We start from the raw sequence: 16,092 nt of genomic DNA, 5'->3' as shown, positions 1-16,092 counted from the left end.
AGAATTGCCCTGTTAGTGGTTTGGCTTTTTTTAGCAAACAGATTGTAAAATTTAAATGAAATAAAAAGTTTCCTTTTTAAAAAATATGGCAGAATTTATAAATAAAATAAAATTAGATTAAAAAAGGAAAAAAAATAAATAAAATAAGTTTTTAAAAATTTAACAAGAAAATAAAATAAATAAAAAAAGGAAAAATAAAATTTCCCTGCCGTAGGACCCGAACTCGGATCTCCCGAATGGCACGCCAGTGCTCTGCTCACTCAGCCAATGCGACTGTTGAGGGAGTGCGCAAAAAATGATATAAGTACTTATTTGATTTAAAACTGAACGAAAAAAGTGAATCATGCCACACAAAGAAGCCGAAACTGGAGTCATACTTAAATTTTTCATTTCATAATTTTTGACTCTGAGAGGAAACATTAATTAACTGATTTAACGATCATTAGTTAAGTGCCTGTTAGAGCTAATTTAAGGAACGTTTCTGAGTGCGGCTGTAAGACCCTAAAAGTAAAAAAAAAATTTAAGTTTAAAATCATAAAATTTATTTAGTCCCCTTTCAGACACGTCAAGTCTTGCTTTCAAGTCTGCTCGTTCGTAGGCGAAGGAGGTGAGAAGAGAGGGGAAGAGTACAGATACCTCCGTACCGTCAATTCGTTTCAAGTTTTCTTGTCTCTTTTGATCTTTTCGTTGCTTCCCATTTAAATAACCAAGGATTTGAATTCAATTAAAGTTGACGCGTGTGGAAGCAAATAGAAAACAAAAAATTGCTTTCAAGACTTGACGTGTCTGAAAGGGGACTTAGTTACGTGCAAACAACTGTGAAGCTTCGATAAGTACGTATTCAATGTTGTATTCTTCCATCTCCAAGACAGCTGTTTTCTATTTTAAGGTTCCGCCAAAACAAGTGTTTATATTTTGATATTTTTTCTCTAAAAAAGGCTTATACACAGGTCGCTTCTGGTGATTGCAGATATCGGTTTTCGCAACCCTCAGTTACAGCCGGTGTTACCTAGGTATGTCCCACGCAGTGGAAATCGTTTCAACGCCAAGGAAATATCCGTTTGCAAAAATGCGGCTAGATGACACTCACGCACTAGATGCTATTGAAGGCCGCTTTACTTGCCCACAGTGCAATCGATCTCGGAAATTTTACTGCTACAATTGCTATGTTCCTGTTGGTAACGTTGTTGATTTCATACCACGTGTAGAGATACCCATCGACATCGATATCATAAAACATAAAAAAGAAATTGATGGCAAGAGTACATCTGCACATGCTGCTGTATTGGCAAAAGATCGAGTGCATGTATATGCCTACCCTGATATGCCGGATTATTCACAAATGGATGGCATTGTACTTATTTTTCCCAGCGCTAAAAGCCTAACTGTGCCGCAACTCTTTAACCAGCGCGTACGTCTAAAAACTGAAAACAATTACGGCTTGCCGAAAGGATACAATATTGGTACCATGTTGAGATGGCGGATAGATGAAGTGAAAGAAGAGCCAGCAGAAGGTGAAGAGTGCACAAAAGAAAAAATGTATACATATGACAACTTGCCTATAAAGCGTGCTATATTCATTGACAGTACATGGAATCAGAGTCGTGGTATTTATAAAGATGAGCGTTTAAAGGGCTTACCCACCGTTGTATTACAAAACCGTTATTCACAATTTTGGCGACATCAACGTGGTAGTCCTCGCTGGTATTTGGCTACAGTAGAAGCAGTGCATCAATTTTTGCTTGAAGTGCATGTAAATGCATGGGGTCTCAATCAGCATTATCGTGGATTAGATAATCTTGATATTGGTCAAGGTTTTTACGAAACTGCGCGCTTAGTGGATGCCGATCCAACAAATGTAGAACATGAAGCGCCCTACAATGGACAGTATGATAATTTACTATTCTTTTTTGCCAATATGTATGATATAATACACAAATACTATGATCATAATCAATTAAAATCATATCGGCGACCGATATAAAATGTCAAATTATTTTAATACATACTTATGTATTTTAAAACTAAATTACGGAGTTTAATTTATTTATTAAATACTAGCAAATATTTTTGTCTCGTTACTGTCTACCAAAACTCTGTGGACTTATTCACAAAAAAAAAAATTAAATAGATTTAAAGAGCTATATGAAGTGAGATGTTCAAAGAAATTTTCGGTTTATAATGCCTACTTTACAAGTAAAGTATTAACTAATAATTTTAGTTGCTGAGAGGGAGTAACAAAAAAAAAAATTCCCTAGACGTACCGGAATGACCCGGATTTTACCCGACAAGGGCTGTTGTTTCGGCGATCTAACCCCGTTTAGGTCGGCTAAATCCATCAAACGTTGTTCGACAATCTGGCTACATCTGCTTCGGATCCTTCTGCTCAGGGCTGGCATAGAGTCTAACCCAGGACCAGAAATTTACACCTGCTGCGTATGCCAGAGACGACTGCATGCAAACTCCACCTCGGTAAGGTGCAACGCCTGTGACGGGTGGAGTCATCTCCGCACCTGCTCGGGCCTACGTACGCACCGGCAATGGACCACGTCCTTCGTGGACCCATGTTGTGCGAATCGGATATGACACAACAATTGCCACACTAACGAACACAACAGCACCCTCGCACCTCTGGTCCCGTAAGCCCCGACAGGCTCTGAGCGGCATTCACAGGGAGTCAGTCTCGAGTTATGTAGACTTCAGACCTATGAATACCGTTATAGGCACACAACCACCTGACATCGACGAGACGGAGCTTCATCTGCCTCGGGAGACTTGAACCACAATAGCCCAACTTTGCTCTGACTACTGCAGCAGGTTAAACTCATACCTGATTATACGCAGATGTGCTAAATGAGTGTCCGGCATGCGGAGAGACACCCCACGAATCGAAACATGTCTTCGTATGCCCCGAAAACCCGACACAACTAACCTCTTTGTCCCTGTGGACCGACCCCATTGAGGCTGCACGCTTGGGGATTCCGTTAACTGAGCTTTGCGACAACGACTGAGATATTAACCCATCTGGGCGGGGTTGTTGTAGCCGCTACAACAACAACAACAACTCCTAGTCCCTCCGACAATCTGCTCGGTTTGTAAGTCCAGAATATACCGAAACGTGACATCAGTTAAGTGCACCTCCTGCCTTGGCTGGTGCCACATTAGGGCATGCTCCGGACTTCACAACACGTGTGATTGGACGAGTGTCTACGTGGGCCCTGCTGTGCTGCCCAGTCACACAAAGGTGCTACAATTCAAATTCAACGGATTTCAGAGCAAGATCGAGAAGATAACCGTCTTCGTGGGAAGGCATGGAATATTGATAGCTGCGGCCCAACGAACGAAGCTGCACAGCAATGCAATCTAGTTGTTGAGCTCGAAATATTTAACGTATATTTACCCCCTGTCATCACCTGCCCGGCAGGATATCACCCTGAAATTGGTGCACTACTCAGAGGTGAAAACCATATGGTAGTTGGCGACTTTAATGCGCACCACGGTCTTTGGCACTCAAGCCTGTCAAATGATCGTAGGGGAATACATCTGGCTGAGCAGATAGACTATTCGACATTCTGCACAACGAACGACGACGCACTCACCAGGAGTATGGGCAGCTGCTGGAGCTCGCCATATTTAAAACTGTCAGCGCTGGTCTGATAAACAGCGTGTCATGGCGACCTATGCTGACACTAGCATCAGACCGACTGCCCATAGTCATCTCGATTGATGAACCTGCCGACTTTACTTCCGCGGATCACCGAACCTATGTCAACTTCTCCAAAGCTGATTGGAAAGGCTTCGGAGATGTTTCTGAATGCAAATTTACTGCCCTACCCACACCAACCGACGTTCACGTAGGTGAGCGTAATATCCGCAGGGTTGTCACTGCTACCGCAGCCCGCTTCATCCCAGTAGGATGCATTACGGACCCCGTCCAAACTTCCCTGCTGAAGCGGCTATTGTAGCCGATAAGCGTGACAACCTTCTGTAGACCGATCCCGGAAATCCCCGTATCAGGGATCTCAACTCGGAAATTCGGCAGCTAGTGAACGTACATAAGCGGAAGAAGTGGGAAGAGCATCTGAAGACCTGCAACTTCGCCTCTGGTGTGAGCAAGCTGTGGTCCACCGTGAGGTCATTGTCCAATCCGACGAAGCGTGACGACAGAGTTGAAATATCTTTTGGCTACCATGCTTCGTCGGACCCGGAGCGATGCGCGTGCTATTTTAGCCTACAGTTTATACTGCATCCTCCGTCGGGCAAAGCCACACGTCGAGTGAGCAGAAGGCTGCACAAACTGCCAACCCCAAGTGCGCCTCTAGTTTTCACCAGCGGTGAGGTAAGGGTAGCCATCGGGCATGGCGCCAAAACGCCAACATTTCATTAAATTTTTTAAACAGGTGAAACCCTATTCGAAAACCTCTAAAAATATCCCTAATGATTAATCTAAACCATTTCTCAGTAATGAGAGGTTTCGCATGGTGTCGGTTTTCATTTCATCAAATTTCAAATCTCCCTGTAACTTCAAAATATAAAACCTGTGCACATCTATGTAGAATCCCAGTTCTTTAATTTGACTTCTCATTTTGGAAATTCGAAATAACGGTGCAGATGTGTTGACCTTCAAAAAAAATAAATGGCAACTCTAATTAAAAATATTATCAGCCTATAGTTTTCTTAAAACTCTTTCGTTTGACACTAATATTTCGATAATTCATTTATGTATCTTTCGTATAAGTAAAACAAATTCGACTTTTCAAACAGGTGGCAACCTCTTTAAAGGTATTTTCAAACTAAAATCTGATGAATTAAGTTGAATTTAATTTTTTAAGCACATGACAACTCTCGTAAATACAGTTTAGAAAGAAACTATTTTCAAACCCATTTCAATTGATACCCATCTTTTGACAATGCATTTAACTATTAAATAATTTGAGCTTAATTTTTTCAACAAAAAAAAGTAAATTTTCAATTTAAAGATTTCTTAACAAACGTTCTTTTGATAACCATATTTTAAAATTTCATGTAACTTATGTTTAATTAAACGAAATACCACTTTCAAAACAGGCGGCAACCCTCTTAAAAATTATTTTCGAACTAATATTTCCTTAAATATTTTTGGTCTGACGTTATAAATATTTTCAGTAACTGATGAATTGAGTGGAAATTCATTTTTTAAACACGTGGCAACCCTCCTAAATATTGTTCTTAAATAAAGGATTTTAAATCCATTTCCATTGATAACCATCGGTTAGTAATTCATTTAACTTATTAAATAATTTCAGTTTAGCCCTTTAAACTGGGCAACCCTCAAACGCATCAAAAATTTTCTAAATTGTCAAACTAAGTATTTCTTGAAGCTCTTTCATTTGAAATCCATCGTTAATATTTCATATAACTTGGGTATAAAATAGTTCAATTAGACTTCTCAAATAGGTGGCAACCCTATTCAAAATATTTCCGAACTACTACGTTAAGGTAATTCTTAAACCTCTTTTGTACGACACCCATATAGCGATACCTTATTCACTTACCAAATTCCTTTAATTAAAATTTAATTACATATTTTTAAACATGTGGCAACCCTCCAATACGTAGTTAATTTATAAAGCCTTTTCAAAACCATTTCGATTGATACTCATATTTAATAATTGATTTAACTTTTTAATTAACTTGAGCTTAATTTCTTAACAGGTGGCAACTTTAAAAAAGTAAACCCCCCCCCAAGTAAAAGTAAAATCCCCACCGTACGCCCTTTAATTTGGTACCTCACTTTTGAAAATCGAACGGACGGTGCGGATCTGAGGGCATTGATTTGTAAATAACTTGAGTTTAATTATTTAACAGGTGGCAACTCCTTTCGAAAAACAAAACTAGTTTGTACATCTACAGGCCAAGCGCTTTGATTTCACATCCCACTTTTGAAAATCGAGCGAACGGTGCAGATCTTGCTGCACGAAAAATGCCTTCGCGTATTATATACATATATAGATATTTCATAGCTCCCTCAACCACCAGAGGGAGTCACTACTGTCTCCTATGCTGACGATTACTCGATTGTGGCAGCTGGGAATAGAATTGATAACTTTTTCTCGAATGTAAACGGTTATCCCGCCGAGCTTTCTCGCTTCTTCACTGCAAGGAGCCTTACCCTGCTCCTACGATATCCTCGGCAACTTTATTCACTGCCATATAGCCTGTTTCTTATGAGAGCATTGTCAAAATCAATCACACTTTGTTGAATACAGTTTGGTTATAACCAAGGTGTATTAAGGAGCGTTCGACAAGACAAAAATTTGTAATAGTTTTCCAAATTTTTACTGGATGGCGTTCGATAACGACAAAAAATTATCCAACACACAAAAATTGAGAAGCGTTCATTTTGTACTGGCAAAATTTTAGTCAGCAAAAATTATCCAACACGAAAACATATGATCGCAAAACATATGGTTGCAATTTTTGTAAACAAACAAAATTGCATTTTCCGAGTTTTGGTATTTATATGCTTTTTGGCTGCCTGCTATGTGACTTTATGATAGCGCCAACTAGTTTTTACTTCTAGAAATGTTCCTGGCGAACATTGAACGTTCACTTTCCTTTTTTACCTTCCTTTTATTAGCTCGGGATTTAACTATGTAATATTAATGCGCCTAAAAGATGCAGCGATTTCTATTCTCAAGTTAAATACCTGATGACAGTACGAATGGCAATTATAATAGGGAGGTTTTAGTTTTTTAAACTATAATTTTTTCTTCTATGGAGGCAACATGAATTTCAGTTTGTTTACAAATAAAACATAAACAAAGTCAGCTGGTGCGTCTTCTTCTTCCGGTTTTTGCAAGTAATAATGGCTAATTTCCCGTTCGTTTACTTTTTTGCTTTTTCATCTCTTTGGGAGAGAATTTTCGCTTACTCTCTTGATTTTGATTGTTGGCTGGTGTTGGCTAATTTTGTTATCGAACGCAACTTTAAACAAGGTGTGATTGACACCATGTTAGAGTTTTGCCCGTCACTGTACGTATGTATAAGCCCACTATTTACTTTGCTCGATTTGTAAACAAAGCTTATCTGCAGTGAAAAATACAGTCACTCACAGAAGTATTCGTAATTTAGTTTTTTTCACAATATTCCAAATGTTTTCCATCATAAATCTTTTTCGTTAATTTTCATTTAAAATATAGCTCATTCTATAATAAAAACCAACTAAATTATTTTTGCAAACTTTGTAAAAAATTCATAAAAATGAATCAAACTTAAAAAAATGTCCATCAAAATTTTGAATTCAAAATTTTTAGAAAAATTTTCGGTATGCAGTTTTGTAGCTCGTTCATTTTTAGTATAATAAAGAGCAAGTTTCAAGTAGCTAAAAATGACCGCTGATTTTTTAGAATTTTTTTTTTTTGTCGAGGGTGTTGCGCATTTGTTTCCATATAAGGCATGGACATGATCTATTTTACTAAAATTGTACGGGCTACAAAACTACATATCGAAAATTTTTGTAAAAATTCTGAAAAAGTTTGAAATTTTGATGAAATTTTTTTTAAGTTTGATTCATTTTTATAACTTTTGTACAAAGTTTGCAAGAATGATTTATATGGTTTTTTTTTTAAGAATGAGCTATATTTTAAACGAAAATTAACGAAAAAAATTTATGATGGAAAACATTCGGAATATTGTGAAAATAACTAAATTACGAATACTTATGTGAGTGACTGTATACTTTTGTGAGCAACCTAAACGAGCGAAATTCACAATAGCGCTATTCTTCATCGAATGAGCGCCATAATACCAAATGAAAATTCGTTCGATCAGCACTTTCGACCACAGTCGAAGATCGAATGCAACTCATAAGAGGCCCAGCCCTGAGCAGTAGGGTACGGAGCAGATGTAGCCCTAGTATCGAACAACGTTTGTAGATTTCGCCGACCTAAAGGTGGTTAGATCGCCGAAACAACAGCCCTTGGTCAGGTAAAACACGAGTTATTCCGGTACGTAGAACCGGCTGTCGTGGGAATGAAACGTTGGATTATAACTCTTATCGATGGAATAAAAAAAAAGTTTTCATCTAATAACTGTTATCTCCCTGATACAGACAGACAATGATTCTAAAAATTGTTGATTTGGCATCTGTTGAAAAAACTTACACATGTATGTAAAAGCCACCCGCCATTCAGAGACAGGGCGAAGGTATAGCTCTCCGATTTGTGTAATATCTTCAATCGCTAACTACACACACTTGACCAAAACATAGCTTAATATTGTAAAAATTAAATAACTTCGTTTGTTTTTGTTAAACACTTTTTGCAAAAGCATTTTTTTATTTTATAATTATTATTTTTTTTTCACTTTCAAGTAAGTATATATATATATTTATATATGTATTTTATATTTATATAGATAGTTGATGGAATTAATATGTATGAATGTGTGTATATAAGTTATTTACTTGTATGTAGTAAGTATATAATGGACGTCGTCGAGGGACGCCATATTCTAGCAATACAAATTGCATGCCGCAAATGCACAATCTCACCAACTACAAATATGAGCTATATATTTAAATAAATCTCAGATATACTATATGTAGATAGGTATGAATGTACATTTCCAGATTGCACTAGGCAGCGCCAGAATAACTTTGTGTGTGGATGTGTGTGTTTCCGCAATGTTACAATTTATTTAAAAACAAACAAAAACGATTTTACTACTGACTGCTCAATTTATTTTATGCTGCTTTATTAAATGAATATTTGTGTTTTTTTTTTTATGTTTTACTTGCTTTATGCAAAACGTGCATTAACGGCATTCATATTTACGCAGTGTACAGACCGACATGTAAATGTGTCGTATATTTATTTTATTTTCTTGTGCCCGCTTTTAGGCGTTCATCATGTGAACAAATTGTATGCATGTGTGGGTGTGTGTGTTTATGTGTAACAAATGTATGAATGTTTTCCAGGATAATGGTAGAGTACAAGCGTGTGTTCTGAGGGGCTGTGAAACATCTAATTGCAATCGCAAAACAGACAAACACGAGGCTACAATCCACTTATAATTGTGCATTAAATGCAGGAAAGCTAAATCGCTCTCGATATCGGTCGACGTGGCGCTATTCCACATTGTATGCTTGTTTTTTTGTGTTTTTGTTTTTGGGTAGCCTTACACAATTACACAATCGTACTTGTTCTTTGTGTGTGTGTTTATTTTTTGTTCACTCAACGCAACATTCCTTAGGCGTAGTACTTGGTTTTTACAGATTTTTCTGACCAAATGTCTTTTTTCCTTCTTTCATGTTATGTATGCAGTTTATTTCGGCATTTTTGTATCTCAAATGTACATACATATACAATTTTTACTTCCTTGTTTGATAAGATAATTACAGGGCGCTTATTGTTTTGCCAATGTACAATATTTTAGCACTGCTTCGAATGGTATTATTTATTTTTGTATAACAGCTTGTTAATATAAATCCAAATACATACAAATAAAAGTATAACAAAACGTAATAAATTCACTTCTTAAAAATATATTTGTATATGAAAAATATAGGTTCGGAAGTGTTTAACCGCATATCTTCGAGACCGATTGCATATAGGCGAATTCGAAATTTTTAATAAAAAAAAATGTACTGCAATAAAAAGAGATTGGTTGCCTTAAGTGATTTCCAAAAATCTTCACTTTTTGGCTGATTTCATGCATTTGTTTATGTAAAAATATAAATACATACATACATATAGCGAAATCATAGGGTAATGGCAGCAAAGTTGTTCTTGGACGTGGCAGTGGCGGTCAAAGAGGAAAAAGTCCTCACCCTCTCCCCAGCTGCACGTAAAGATATAATGTAAAAGGTACATTTTATTATTTTTTATTTTTTCTTAATTTTTTTACCATTTGCTGCTGTTGCCACTATGATTAAGCCATTAGGCAAGTTTCTAATAATTCGATTGTTATTTTTGTTTGACTTTGTTTTTCTTGGTTGCTTTATCTTTGTATTACTTACTTTGCCAGTTTTATTTTCTAAATTGGTTTCATTTCTAGTGTGTTTCCATTTCATTACAATTTGTTTTGGTTTTTAGGATTTTGTTATGCCTTTTGGTTCCAATAAAAAAGAATTACTACTTAAATTCAGCTTTATACATCATGTGAATTATTTTAATAATATTGTAATTGTAGTTTCTTCAAGGGAAGAGGGGAGGCAAAGGGAATTAAATGGAGAGATATGCTTTTGCATCTCATCTAGTAAAAATATATAGTAATTTTTCTTTTTTCTTAACAATAAAATGTTCGGTTTTTCTCGCTGCTCTTTTGCGTTTTTCTTTTTCTTTTTATATTTGCATTTATTTTGTCTTCTTTTGTTTTCTCATTTTCATTATCCTTTACTAATTTATTCATATTCTCTCTGTTTTTGCATTCGTTTTTGTTTTTCACCATGTGTGTGTATTCCTTTTGTAATATCTACACATTTCCTCTACTTTAAGAACTTAAATATTAAAATTTGTTGGGAACATTTATAATAATCATATCAATCATAGTTTTTTGCCTATTACCAGTTTTTTTTTTTTTTTTGAGGGATCATCATTAGAATAAAATAAATTATTGTTATGCATATTCATGTTTTTGTTTTTGTCCTGGATTTCTGTGTTTTGTGTTTGCTTTTCTTTGCTTAAATTAATGGTTTTTTGATGTTAACAGTTGTCCATTCATTTTGTTGTTTTTCTTTTTTACACATAACTAAGTTCTTGTTTTTACACCATTGCAGTTTCTTTAGTATTACGTCATTTTATTTATTTTTGTTTTTTTTTTGCATTTGCCTTTAAATTATATGTTATACAACTAACCTTAAAATTGGTCGCATTTTTTACTTGAAATTTTTCTTGTTATTCTCGACATTTTTTGTTAATCTTTATGGTCTTCAGACATCTTTTGTTGTTATTTCTCGCACTTAGCCATTTTTCTGATGTTTCGATTCTGTTTCTTGCAATACAATTAAATACTCTTATACATAATGCGGAATTGGGGTATATTCTTAGTTTTGAACAGTGAGTAATTTAATAATAATGTACTTCTCTTGATTATATGTATTAGCATATTTTTTTATATTTCTGAAATTTATATGACGCCCGTACAATCAGTGTTGTAGGTATTTGTTTTTTGCCGATTTGTGACGAAAAATTAAACTTTACAATTATCGAAGCAAAAAAATATTGATTTGTGTTCAAGTATGAGTGAATGGGTTGAAGTGTTTTTTTGTTTGTTTGTGTACATTATGGTGTATTCAAGAAGTGCATGAATATTTGTTATACATAGTTGCTATATAATAGTAATATATTAATAGGGACATACATATGCCATTTAATTTGAAGTGGAATTTTAAATTTTTTTTATTTGCAAATCATTGAGCTCTACTCAATGTGACATCCATAAGTTCTACTGTGTAACCAACGTTAAACTGCCAGTAAATCACCGCGTTTCTATACAACGTTTTTGTGTTTTTACTTATGCAGTTGTATTTTTTTTTGTAGAATATTTTTTTAATTCGTTAAATTTTAACAATAAGCATTCTTTTTTAGAGTTTTCTTTAATTTATGTTTTTTTACTAATGTAAACTTGCTTTTAACATCAAAATCAAAAAGGGAAATTCCATAATTTTAGCTTTAAAGTTTACATTTCTACATGTACATATATGTATTTGTTGTATGTGTGTGTTTAGGTTTTACTTTTTGCTTAATATTTTTTTTTTTTATTTTTAATGTAATTCTTAATTATATATGTGTATTCGATTTTTTTTTTTCAATAAAGTTGCATCGACATTCTCTTACGAAATTCTTACTTATCATTTTTGTTTTGAAATTCTTCCAACCTAAGTCGTATCAACTACATTTTTGAAGCTTACTCACTAACGCTTCATGACAACTTTCTTCTTATCTTACCATTTCATGAGCTCGGCAATAATCTTAAGCTCTCACCACAATTAATTAATCGCAAATCGCAATCTTTAGCTCACAATCCATTTCTCATTACTTTTACTGTCAAATTCTTTTTGTTATTTTGCTTTCATCTCCGCTATTTAATAATAAAATACTTGTCCAGCCTTCTGCCGTTTGCGTTCTTCAAGTTTTCGATTGATCTCCTGCTGCCGCTCGATCTTGTTGAGAGCACGTGCTACATACAAAAACTTATTGTCACCCAATTGCTTGCCATTTAGGCCAATAACTGCGGCTAGTGCTGACTGTGGACTCTCAAAAGCCACAAAACCGAAACGGCGTGAACGACCTTCCTCATCGAGCATGACCTGAAAGCAAAATTTTTTGAGTTATTTGCATTGGCAATTGAAAGTGATACAGTATAAAAAATAAGTGATGACACTGGGTCGGTTCGGTTACAAAATTGGTTGTAAATTCGTTACGAATATGGGTCAAGAAATTCAGTGAATGTTCAAAAGAAGCTGGTTTTAAATAAAAAGAATTTTTTTAGAAACCTTTGGAATATTTTAATATTTCCCACTAAATATATCTGCTCTTCTTGAACAAATGGCCTTCTATATTCCCAACAGAACCCTGCGGTTCCATCTACCGTTTTACGTTGATGTTGCCAAAGCGAATTATTGTTCGTTCGCCCCAATCTTTAGAGCTCTAATAATGTATAAATTCCTCTTGGTATGTATTTGTGTATCTGTACCCAAATCTCTGTTATCTAGTCTGTAAGATATATGTACATCATAGACTGAAATAAACATAATAACATTTCGAAATAAGTTAAATTCTGTTGCCTTAGGACCTGTGTTGTTGTTATTGGAACAGCATACAAATTCCCAAAGAGTTTTTGGGAATTGATGCTGAACGGAGTGTTTGACTGGATATAAATCTGAGTCGCTCCGTGGTAACGTCTAGTTATTGCTGTTGTTGTTGTAGCGGCTACAACAACCCCGCCCAGATCGGTTAATATCTCAATCGTTGTCGTCAAGTTCCACTAACGGAAGCCCCAAGAAGCGTGCAGTCTCAATGGGGTCGGTCCACGGGGACAAAGGGATTAGTTGTGTCGGGTTTTCCGGGCACACGAAGAGATTTTTTGAGTCATGGGGCGTCTCTCCGCATGCCGGACACTCATTTGGTACATCTGCGTGTAGTTTGCTCAGGTATGAGTTTAACCTGCGGCAATAGCCAGAGCGAAGTTGGGCTATTGTGGTTCTAGTCTCCCGAGACAGATGAAGCTCCGTCCCGTCAATGTCCGATGGTTGTGTGCTTAGAACGGCATTCACAGGTCTGGAGTCTACATAACTCGAGACTGACTCCCTGTGAATGCCGTTCAGGGTTTGTCGATAAGCTGACGGGTCCAGAGGTTGTTTAATGAACCTCTGGACTTTGTCCGTCAGTTCGTAGAGATGCCTCCTGACTTGCCTGAGCGAGGGCTCTTCTAAAGGCTGTTGCCCATTCGGGTGACCACGTCTATGGCTCCCAACAAGGAACTTCTTGCAGAGCATTGTATTGTGCTCCTTGTTCGGGAGCAATTTCGCATCGTCGTGTAGGTGGTATTCAGGCGACATCAGAAGGCATCCATTCGCTGTCCGTAGTGCGGTGTTTTGCGTTGCTGCAGCTTCATCCACTGCGTCCTACTAGTCCCCGGCGACCATACCGGTGCTGCATAATTTAAAACTGGCCGGCTTTTTGCCTTGTATGTTGCCAGCAACGTTTCTTTGTCTTTGCCCCAAGTACGGCCGGCTAGCGACTTAGGACCTTGTTGCTGCTCTGTACATTGTTGACAATAGCGGTTGCGTGCGCAGGGAAGGAGAGCAGACTGTCGAAGTTTACTCCGAGTATTTTGGCGTAATTCACCGTCGGAATTGGTGTATCATCGACGTGAATTCCCAGTGGTAGCCTGACCCCCTTCGTCCAGGTGGTGAACAAGGTCGCAGATAATTTTTTAGGGGAGAGGGTTACGCTCCTTGCAGTGAAGAAGCGAGAAAGCTCGGAGAGATACCCGTTTACTTTCGAACACAAGTCATCAATTCCGTTCCCAGTCGCCATGATCGAGCAAGCGTCGGCGTAAGAGGCAATCGAGACTCCCTCTGGTGGTTGAGGGAGCTTTGAAATGTAAAAGTTAAACAGTAGCGGGTAAAGGACACCACCCTGTAGAACCACCTGTTTTATTTTTCTGAGTTTGCTCGATTTGTCTCTAACCATTTTAGGGTCATTGTTATTTAGTTTATTTATTAATGACATAATCAGTACTTGCCAATATGCAAAAATGCATGCTTATGAGGACGACATACAGATTTATTTGTCAGGAACTTTTGAGGACATGGCTAACTTTTGCGAGAATTTCAACAGAGAGTTAATGTCTATATCGTCTTGGTCTTCGAAAAATGGTTTTTGTCTCAACTGTGATAAATCCTTTGTGTTGCCTGTATGTAAAAGAAATATTAAATTTGATGCTATTCCGTCCTTATACATTGGTGATAAGTCTCTTAAATTTGTTTCTAAAGTGACTATTCTCGGTCTTGTTATAAACACTAACCTAACATGCACTGATCATGTGAACTCTGTCAAGTCTATTATACTTTAAGAAATTTAAGAATGTCTGCTACTTTTACACCATTAATCGTTAGGCGTAAACTAGCCATTCAATTAATATTGCCGATTATCTGCTATTCCGAACTAGTCTACAGCAGCCTGGATTCTCAAACTTCTTATAAAATTGATGTAGTATTCAATCATGTTACCCGATATGTTTTTGGGCTATCGAAATTTGAGCGAATATCCGATTGGAAATCGCGATTACTGGGCTGCAGTATCTCTGAATACTAAAAAGCACGAAATTGTATTTTTTATATTTGGCCTAATGATGGATAAAGATCCTAGATATCTATACGAAAAGTTATCCTTCTCAAAGTCTGCACGCCTTACTGACTTGATTATACCCAAGTACAATTATCTAGCATCTGCAAGACTATTTTTCGTCAACGCTATTCGCACCTGGAAATCGGTTCCAGGACATATTCGCAATAGTCTAAATAAAAGCAACTTTAAGAGCGTTTTGTACTCGTATTTTCGTTAACTTATTTTCAGCTGGGGTTCGCTATCTATATACCTACATAAAATGTAAATGGGCCAATTGAAATTGTATTTCGTTATTTTTCTCTTATAATTTTTATTTATTTATTTATCTATATTTTTTATATTTTTTAACCGACTTCCATAAAAGGAGGAAGTTAGCAGTTCGTCGGATTTTTTTTTTTTTTTTTATGTATGTTACCGCATATCTTTGGACCACGTTAACCAACCGATTTCGATAAATTCATCGGAAAGGTAGTGTCTCAGAGGTGGTCCCATACTAATCTGGTTAAGATCCGATCAGTGGATCATGAGATATATATATATATATATATATATATATTTTTTTTTTTTTTTATATGAGAGTTGAAGTCGGTTTTTTTGCTAAAAATTACTTGTTATTTTATACATTTTTTTCTTTTGGCTATACATACAATACATACAATGTTGTACTGTGAACATTACGGAAACCATGCTGATGCCTGGGGTCAGGTGGTTCGTGAAATACGAGAGCAGCAAGGCCTCTAGTGCCTTCGCTACCGGGGAAAGGATTGTTATCGGTCGATACGATTCTCCCTTGTTGGCTGGTTTCCCCGGTTTGAGCAGTGGGACTATTCTTCTCCCCACCTTCCAGATGTCTGGGATGATGAGGGTGGCCATAGAGAAATTGAGGACCTCCGTTAGGTACGCTACTCCTGCAGGAACGAAATATTCCGTCGGGACCCATGGCTTTGGAGGCTTTCGCCTTCCCGATGGCCACCCGAACTTCACCGCTAGAAAAAGCAAGGAGGGCTCAAGTTGTTGGCAGTTTGTGCAGCATTCTGGTCACTCGACGCTTGGTTTCGTCCGCCGGATGATGCAGTATGAACTGCCGGTTAAAATAGCTCGCGCATCGCTCCGGGCCCGATAAAGCATGGTCGCCGAAAGAAATTTTGACCCTGTCCTTCTGCTTCGTCGGATTGGACAGTGACCTCACGCTTGACCAAAGCTTACTCACCCCTCGCTAGGGCAGGCACCTTGTCGTTGGTGCGGGGGCTTAGCT

The 16,092-nt window shown here is 37.0% G+C and overlaps 2 protein-coding genes across 4 annotated transcripts in view; one reads left to right on the top strand and one right to left on the bottom strand.

Annotated features, from left to right (window-relative positions):
- Positions 1-822: 822 nt before the first annotated feature.
- LOC108367745 (DTW domain-containing protein 1) lies at positions 823-1,996 on the top strand. Its single transcript, XM_017622438.1, has 2 exons — positions 823-889; positions 951-1,996. Exon 2 carries the CDS (start codon positions 1,016-1,018, stop codon positions 1,982-1,984), a length of 969 nt encoding a protein of 322 aa, XP_017477927.1. The 5' UTR covers positions 823-889; positions 951-1,015; the 3' UTR covers positions 1,985-1,996.
- A 7,134-nt stretch (positions 1,997-9,130) lies between these two features.
- The window catches only part of LOC108367744 (polyadenylate-binding protein), a 12,566-nt gene continuing 5,604 nt past the window's right edge, over positions 9,131-16,092 (bottom strand). For all 3 annotated transcript variants that reach the window (XM_017622437.1, XM_017622435.1, XM_017622436.1), the window contains one exon: positions 9,131-12,292. In XM_017622437.1, the coding sequence (XP_017477926.1) occupies positions 12,068-12,292 (225 nt within the window). In that variant the 3' untranslated portion in view covers positions 9,131-12,067. The remainder of the gene's footprint in view (positions 12,293-16,092) is intronic.

This window comes from Rhagoletis zephyria, unplaced genomic scaffold (assembly GCF_001687245.7).
Source record: "Rhagoletis zephyria isolate East Lansing unplaced genomic scaffold, Rhagoletis_zephyria_1.1 Rzeph_scaffold_02799, whole genome shotgun sequence".
NCBI lineage: Eukaryota > Metazoa > Arthropoda > Insecta > Diptera > Tephritidae > Rhagoletis > Rhagoletis zephyria.
This window is presented reverse-complemented; position numbering and strand designations above follow the sequence as displayed.

Coding starts and splice junctions, on each gene's coding strand:
- LOC108367745 (XM_017622438.1), top strand. CDS start 1,016: ATGTCCCACGCAGTGGAAATCGTTTCAACGCCAAGGAAATATCCGTTT.